The sequence below is a fragment of the Pagrus pagrus genome (assembly GCF_965226575.1).
Source record: "Pagrus pagrus genome assembly, chromosome: 12".
NCBI lineage: Eukaryota > Metazoa > Chordata > Actinopteri > Spariformes > Sparidae > Pagrus > Pagrus pagrus.
In genome coordinates, this window is record NC_140196.1 from 6,782,072 (window position 1) to 6,790,946 (window position 8,875).

Here is an 8,875-nt window from a genome sequence, read left to right on the forward strand (position 1 = left end):
GTTTCCGTATTATGATTACAAAAAGTACAGGAATCATCAACATCTATAAATTTAGCAATAATACTACTAACTGGGTATATCTTATGCAATATTTTAAAATGCACTTCTTTAGCTTTGTTAGATATGCAATATTTGTGGGGTAGAAGCCAAGCTTTTCTCCAATTTATGTTCTCTATTTGGGATCTCCAGTAAAACTTGCCTCTAGGCACAACTCTGTTCATTCTTTGAAAACACTGGCGAATATGTTTATTATTACACTTTCTATCTGTTAGTTCTACTCCACTCAACATCAGTACAGGTTGCCTTGTTTTATAGTCACTGTAAGTCAAATGGCTTTTTATAAGTTGAATTAACTCTATTGGTATAGCACGAGTTACAGATATAAATTCTCTGGAGGGAACAGGAAAACTGTGTACAGACATAAAACGTTCATAAGACAAAATATTACCAGCATTATCAAAAAGATCGAGGATATGGATGATACCTCTTTCAAACCATTCTGGCAAGAATAATGATTTGTTTCTTATAAGAATATTGCTATTGTTCCAGAGAAAAGCTTTGTGGGGTGAGAAATTGTGGACAAAAGCCAGCTTCCACGCTAGAAGGGTTTGTTGATGAAATTTTGATAGTTTGAATGGTAATCTATTAGGTAAATAATTACATTTTAAAAGAAAGGAAAGACCTCCAATTTTATTAAAGATGTGGTTTGGGATGAAGAACCAGATAGAGTCAGGGTTTCTGAGACACTTTCTCAACCAGTTAACCTTAAAGGTATTGACAGTGTCACTAAAATCTAGGACTTCAAGACCTCCTTCTGCCTTACTGTTGGAGAGTACACATTTCTTAAGTTTATGCGATTTATTTTTCCAGATGAAATCTAAGAAAATTTTATTGATTTGTGTGGTTGTTGGTTCACTTACAAATAGGGACAATGCTGGATATACGAAGCGAGACAAGCCTTCTGCTTTGGAGAGAAGAACTCTACCTAGGACAGACAAGTCCCTTTGAAGCCAAAGGTTAAAAATAGATTTGGTCTTTTTTAGTCTGTTTGAGAAATTTAAATGTTGCCTAGCTGTAAGATCTTTAGTTATGAATATTCCTAAATATTTGATAGAAGTCTTTACTGGGATATTTTCAATAGTAGAATCACTGAAATCATGCAAAGACAAAATTTCACATTTGGACATATTAAGTCTTAGACCTGAGGCGTTAGAAAATTGGTTAATTATAGTTATAGCATTAGAGAGTTGATTCTTGTCTTTTAGAAAAAGTGTAGTGTCATCTGCCAGTTGGGAGATTTTTAATTCTCTGCCAAAAATTGAGATACCCTCAAATTTCTCATTATTTACTATATTGATTGACAATAATTCAGTGACTAAAAGAAATAAAAAGGGAGATATAGGGCAGCCTTGTCGGACACCTCTGTTAATTTGAAATCTCTTAGACGTGTTCAAATTGATTATCACAGAGCTGTTAATGTCTTTATAGAACATACTGACTATATCAATAAAGTTATTTCCAAAACCGAAAACTTTGAGGGACTGAAAAAGAAAGTTGTGTTCAATCGTATCAAAGGCCTTGTATGTTAACAGATTATTAACTAACACAGGCTAAAGCGGTTGTTGACAGTTGTTGACACTGACAGTCAACAACTGTCAGTGTGACCGGTTCATACCGGTCACACTGACAGTTGTTGACTCCTGGCAGTTACCAAACAGCTTGGTTACTTACTTTGAGTGACGGAATGTAACTAAGTACATTTACTCAAGTACTGTACTTAAGTACAATGTTGAAGTAGTTTTCCATTTTCTGCTACTTTATACTTCCACTCCACTACATTATGGAGGCAACAATTGTACTCTAATCTGATAACTTTAGTTACTTCAATGAATAAATGCTAAATCAGAGCTGGAGTAACTCATTTTTTAAATAATTCATTTTATTGGCAAGCAGATTTTTAAATATTGATTCTGATAATCAGACACCTGTCTGTGTAAATATATGTTGTGACCGCCCACACCTCCCAGTTTCCTGTGTTGCTCTGTGGCAGTCATGGTGGGTTGTCAGACCAACGGCTTGCTGCCCTAACCCTAACTGCCCCCAACAAATTCCCTAATCAGGGCCAAGCTAGAAGGCATCTGTGTGCCATTGTTCTGCCTCTGCTTCCTGCTCTCCGTCTCTGCTATGGCTGGCAGTGTTTGGTGTCCCAGTGCCTGTCCATGTGAGGAATCCCTGATTAGGGAATTTGTTGGGGGCTGCATTCACCAGCACTACACCTTGCTCTGTACCAGGGGAGTGCCACCACAAAAGCAGACCTCCACCTGACGACCTCAGAGGTGTGGATGGTTCATAACGTAGCAGCAGATCAGAAATGTATTTTGGCCGGAAACCATTCAGTGCTTTATAAACCAACAGCAGAATTTTGAAATCTATTCTTTGACTGACAGGAAGCCAGAGTAAAGCTCTAAGAACTGGAGTGATGTGCAACCAGTTCTGCAAGTTACCTGTACAGGTTTGTTACGTACAAATAAGTGTGCCAAATGTGCTAACATACCTGGTTTATCTACCAGCTCATTCGACACAGCCTCCTGGTGTGGATTTAATTTGCGCACCAGCAGTCAGTCATCATGTCGGACGCAAAAGTGAAAGACTTTGATGAACTTACGTCTTTTCTGGGCGACTACGGACTTTTTCAAATTTTGATAATTGTTCTGCTCAGTTTAGCTGCAATTCCAACTGGATACATGGGAGTGATCGTGGTTTTTGTTTCGGATACACCAGAGTATCACTGCAAAGAGTCCATCAACTCCAGGCGCAACGGCACAGATGTGGAGCAACGCAGCTGGATCGGACCTGACAGCTGTTCCCGATACAAACTGAACGGAAGCTGGACGGAGACAACTGGACTCAGCAATGACACAGAGCAATGTGTGGATGGATGGGTGTTCAGCACTGAGATATACAGCTCCACTATTGTGTCTGAGGTGAAACTCTCCCTTCTTTGACTTTAGTTTCATTTAGATTTCACTTTAATGTCAGATTTCTGTGGAAGTTGTCCTGCTGTCACCTGAATGACGGTCTTCTCTCCTGGTAATCACAGTGGGATCTGGTGTGCGAACATGCATGGAAGGTCCCTTTTTCCACCTCCTTATACTTTGTAGGAGTCATGATTGGATCCTTCATCAGCGGTCCGTTCTCAGACCGGTAAACAGTGGTGGAGGATGTGTGCAGATCCTTAAGTAGAAGTGTCGATACCACAGTGTGAAAAGTCTTTAATTGAAAACCATCTTGTGTGAAAGTATGAAAGCATTATCAGTGAAATTCACTTCAAGTGTCAAAAGTACAAGTACTCATTCTGACGGAAAATGTTCTCTGTCATTGTTTTTCTATTATAATTGAATTAATATCACTGCATATTTATGCTGCAGATATAAATGTGCTTTTTATACTGTGGGGTTCAATCTAGTTATACATCATACTCTATGACATCATGTTTGCAGTATTGCTGTCCTGTGAGAACCACATATATGTAGATTATGATTTTTTTTAAATCAGCTTTTAATGGTGTCAGAAAAACTGCCTGTTTTGAGCTTTGTGACTGAAGAAGGATCATTTCATTAACACATAAAGGAGCACTTAACCCTTCAGTTTATCATAAAATCAAATGAAAATCAAACTTACGGGTAGAGTATGAAAAAATGTCATCTGAAAAGCAACTAGTTCCTCATTGCTTTCTTCAGTCATAAATAAAATCACAGCTTCACTCATTTACCCGTCAAGTACTTTAGATAAGCCCTTTTTGCTCTAACTCTCTAAACTTTTGTTTAACAACTAATCAATTAAATGATGTATTGTTTTAGCTCTGATTTTGTTAATATATTTTTACTTGTTGTTTTACTCATGAATAATGGTGTTCACTGACATCTGTTGTTCTAGCAGCCAAATCAAACAACAGTAAGAAAATCTGCAGGATTGACAGAAAGACAAAGAAGAGAAGAACTGACTGATCACATAATGAAAGCCAAATGTTATCAGTGTAAAGATGTGCACTTAAAGATCACCCATGGTCTGTTAATTTCATGTTTCTGTGCATCACCTTGCAGGTTTGGCAGAAAGCCAGTGTTTTTTTTCACTATGATCTTACAGTCAGTCACTGCCTTAATCCAGGCCACCTCCGTCAGTTGGGTCATGTTCTGTGTCCTCAACTGTCTAAAAGGAATTGGCCATACCAACTATGGCACATCACTCATACTGGGTGAGACAGGCAGCACATCCACTTCTATTGGTCTCAAAAGAGTCCCTACCTCTATCTCAACTCCAACATCTTCCTGAACCAGTGAATTCAATGTGGCTGCAGACAGTTTGATCTATACGTTCATGTTCTCCCTCATCTTAATGCCATGCTTGTGGTCCTCTTCTTCATCAGGGTCTGAGATGTTGGGCCAGTCTGCCAGGATAAAATTCGGTCTGCTAGCCCAAGGTGTATGTTACGGCATTGGCTACGCCTTGTTGCCGCTCTTTGCATACTTCATACGAGGCTGGAGGATGCTGCTGGTAGCTTCTGCCATCCCCGGATTGATATATATTCCAATGTGGTGGTAAGTGATCGGCTGATAAGGGCTATTGATCAGTGGTCCATATCACATATCAGAGTCATTTTATGCCAAACCCTCTTCTATTTAAGTTGTTACTGGAAGCCCTGGTAGATAAAATGAGAATCATCGATTCCTGTGGTAAAGATCTTGATCTGGCTAGCATGTGCATGTGCAATGGATTTTCAACACTTTTTTCTTTTTTAAAACACAGCAGTTTGCAGGATGCATAGCAATGAGGTAATGTATCTATTTGAGGCTAAAAGGGAGAAAAGAAATAGCAAACAAAGTCACAGACTCAACCAAAGATGTATAGAAAACTAAAGATAAATAATGGCCCATCTTTACCACATTTACATGGTGCAAGGTACACATTTAGTTCAGTTATAATTTTACAACACCAGGGTTTTAAACAAGTTTCAAGTTTGAGTCCCTTTATGCTACATCACAAAAACAACAACAACAAAAAAACAATAAAAATATATATATTAATGAGTTGAGTGTTGATGAGTTGAGGAGTCTCACAGCCTGAGGGAAAGACGCTGCTCTGCAGTCTGATGGTATGGCAGCGGGTACTCTGTGCAGACACCTCACTGATATCACAGTAGATGGGTACGGATGACTTTCTGGGCAGCTGCTGCAGAGCCTTCCTGTCCTACCTGTCACACGAACCATGCTAGTTTGTGATGTTTCCAGTCAGGATACTTTATATTACGCCTCTGTAAAAATCGCCATCAGCCCTAGTGATCAGCCCTTAATCCACCCCAGTACAGACTCAAAGTCAGATATTAATTTTAATATATTTTTGACATCGCTACTGTCTGGAGAACACAGTATATGTGAAACAAGCAGGCATAACACATTCAAGAAGGTGTTCATGTGATGTTGGAGAGAGACATACTATTACTATGTACGCAATCATCACATGGTGTTGTGAGCACAAAGCTGATACAGTATGTTCACCAAACACACCCAGCTGTGACACCCAACGTCAAAGATACCAAATGCCTGAAAGATTGTTTCATGACAAACCATAATTGCAAGGAGTGGCAGAGCAGCAAGGTTTTGATAATGTGCCCATGTTTTGTTTATACTAATGTAGGCTATGTTTTCCTCATTTTATATTAGCTGATAAATTATCACTCAACTGCAGATGCAGATATATAAGTTGACTGCAGGTCATTGCAGAGGTGGATAATAATAACAATGTACTTCTGTGTCTGTGCCAAGACAACCAGACTGGACTGGTTGTTTAAACCAGTTCTCAGTGTAAATGAGTATCTGTCTGCCTTCCCCCTGTTTATGCTTTTCTTAAGAATCAGACACTGATCTCAGTCCTGACACTTTGTTCATATTCTCTGCAAAGTTTACACGTTTCGATTTCTGATTGTATGAAATGAGTACATGCATTAACAGATGCAAATATATCCCCTTCTAGCTTTTAACTTTTTTCAAATGGTTTTCTAACGTCAACAATTAATGTTATTCCACGCGTTGTAAAATGCAAATTTTTTCATTTTGAATAACTTCTCTCTCTCTCTCTCTCTCTCTCTCTCTCTTCAGGGTCATTCCTGAGTCTCCACGTTGGCTCTTGCAGAAAGGTCGGGTTGAGGAGGCTGAACTTGTCATACGTAATGCTGCCAAAAAGAACAGAGTCCCCGTGCCTGAGGTTATATTCAGGGCTGGCGAGTGCTTGGAGCTAATGGTATTTATTCCATTTTCACTCCTCGTGCTGTGGAAGCTGTTGAGCTGCAGTATAAAATATGGCCCAAACTCTGATAACCAGGTGTGACTGTTCTGTTTCTTTTCATATGTCTTATACAGAAAGATAAAGGTGAAGAGGAGAGGACGCACACTTATATGGACCTGATACGCACCGCCAACATGAGGAATATTACAATTCTAGGTGTTTTCATATGGTAATGTGTTTATTTCTCTTTTGCTAGATTTCCTGAATATCGTTGCGAATTAAATGTAATCCATCCCAAAGTAATTCCACTATATTACCTTATTACTACTATAAATATACACTTGTGTTTGAGGAATAAAACCTCATCACTCTGATTGTCAGATTATGACCAAAACAATCTTGGTTCATCTTCTTCTGAATATTTTGACCCTGGGAACCAAATGCAAAACTACTTGGTTAGGTTTAGGCACTAAAAGTACTTGTATAGATTTAGGAATAGATCATGGTTTGGTTAAAAGAAGCATATGTTACCTATGTAACTTAAGTTACCTAATTTGTTATGTTGCTCAATACTGAACAAGTTTCAAAAAAATATCGTCCCCCATTAGTCACAAAAGCATGAAAAAAAAGGGACCAGGTTAAAGATACCAAAGTTACCCTTTAATAACTTGGATTTATTTGTTACAGGTACAAGTTTTAATAATTAAACCACATAAAACTTAAACTTCAGCTTCTTCAAAGTGACTTGGATGAATTGTGGCAGCATAATATATTAAAATTTGGAACAATATTGCACCTTTAAAGTTTAAAATAATTTTGAGAGCAAAGTATTATTTCAGCACACTCTTCATGCAGTGTTGATTCTGTATTTCTGCAGGATGTCCGTTACCATGGTCTATTATGGTCTCTCTCTCAACACCAGTAACCTGAATGGAAACATCTACCTCAACTGCTTCATATCAGCAACCATTGACATTGCAGTTTATGCAGCCACTGGGCTGCTGGTCAACCATGCACCTCGACCCACTCTCCTCTTCTGCATGTTGATCTTCTGTGGCATCATGCTCTTGATCATCCAGCTGGTTCCTGAAGGTCTGAATCAGTACAACACTGAGTGAATCAGGAATATCTGAAAGGAGAAGAAGACACAGTGATTTTGTACAATTGTCCATGCCTTGTTTAAGAATCACATTTGTTTTTCTCAGACATGCCTGTCATGCTCCAGGTGTTCTCCTTGGTGGGAAGGATGGGCTCAACTGGTGCTTACATCTTCCTCTTTGTGTTCTTCACTGAGCTGATGCCCACTGTGGTCAGGAACATGGGCTTAGGGATCACCACCACAGCTGCACGCATAGGTGCCATCATGTGTCCCTATGTGATCTACATAGGCAAGTGTTTTTGACAATATTTTGTATTAAGGTCCTTGTAATAAGCGTAAGTTGATATGTTTGCCTAACTAATATATTAAAGGTGATGAACCCACGGAAATGAACAGATCGGTGACAAGTCTAATTAAAGTGGCCTTCATTCTGTTTGCAGGTGTGTACAGCAAGGTCCTGCCGTACATTATTTTTGGTACAGTCTGCCTCATGGCTGCTGCTGTGAGCATATTGCTGCCAGACACCAGAAACTGCAAACTTCCTGACCTCATCAGCCAGGCTAAACCCATCAGAAGGTATGTCACTGTGTGTGAACGTGTTGACGACCACAAAGGAAGTAAAAGAGTTCAACAACAGACTGAGGCAACAAAATCTTATGACTTTATTACTACTGTTACTGCATCAAGAGCAGGTCTGGAGCTGCATTTTCACTGATAAACAAAGTGTTGATTAGAAATCTGTACAGCAGAGAGGCAAACATGTTGTAGAGTTAACTGCATGACAGCTTTATCTCTTTGTTTGTGATAATGTGCATTTCAACAGTTCGTCTCTCTCTCTCTTTCATCTTTCTCTGTGACTCTTTGTATCTTGAAGCTGCTTCTGCTGCTGTCCAAAGAAAACAGCTGCTGCCCAGTCAGACACAACTGAAGACTGTAAAGAAAGGAACAAGAGCGCCCCCTGCTGACAGAACATCAGTCAGCAAGAGCCTATCGATCAAAAGACAAAGCCTTTATATCACATAAACTGTGTATCTGTGTCTTCTGATGAGTTGACAAGACATAAATGTTGTTTAGGAGAGAGAGCCTCAGAGCTTCTCTGGTCTGTTCACATTTATGTTTATTATTAACATTTACGTCAACTTGAAAAGATTTAATTAGAGGAGCTAAGAATAAGAGGTAGCTGGGATACATTTTTCAGACCACTATATTTTGTTGACTAATAAGCAGACTTAAGTGCTGTATCGTAGGCTGGACGTATTTCAGATGGGGGCTGTAAGATGTGACATTATTTTTTCATGCACTGTTGCACTGACTCGAACAATAAATTTCCACACATGCCACGAGTGTCTTGTTTTATAGAACCATATTTACAGTGAACGGAGAGTTCAGTTTGCCAAAACAATAATGGCTGGAATGACAATGTAAACTGGCTGGAAAAGGCAATTTTTTCTCACCACTGTTGCAACGTGTTTGCTCATGGGGGGAAATGTTATG

General features: G+C 39.1%; 1 protein-coding gene across 1 annotated transcript; it reads left to right on the forward strand.

Annotated features, from left to right (window-relative positions):
• Positions 1-2,627: 2,627 nt before the first annotated feature.
• LOC311266034 (organic cation/carnitine transporter 2-like) lies at positions 2,628-8,567 on the forward strand (the record flags this gene model as incomplete). Its single annotated transcript, XM_084368219.1, has 10 exons — positions 2,628-2,984; positions 3,101-3,204; positions 4,104-4,255; positions 4,427-4,598; positions 6,156-6,297; positions 6,417-6,511; positions 7,160-7,374; positions 7,488-7,670; positions 7,822-7,957; positions 8,256-8,567. 10 exons carry the CDS (start codon positions 2,628-2,630, stop codon positions 8,344-8,346), a joined length of 1,647 nt encoding a protein of 548 aa, XP_084224345.1. The 3' UTR covers positions 8,347-8,567.
• Positions 8,568-8,875: the final 308 nt, after the last annotated feature.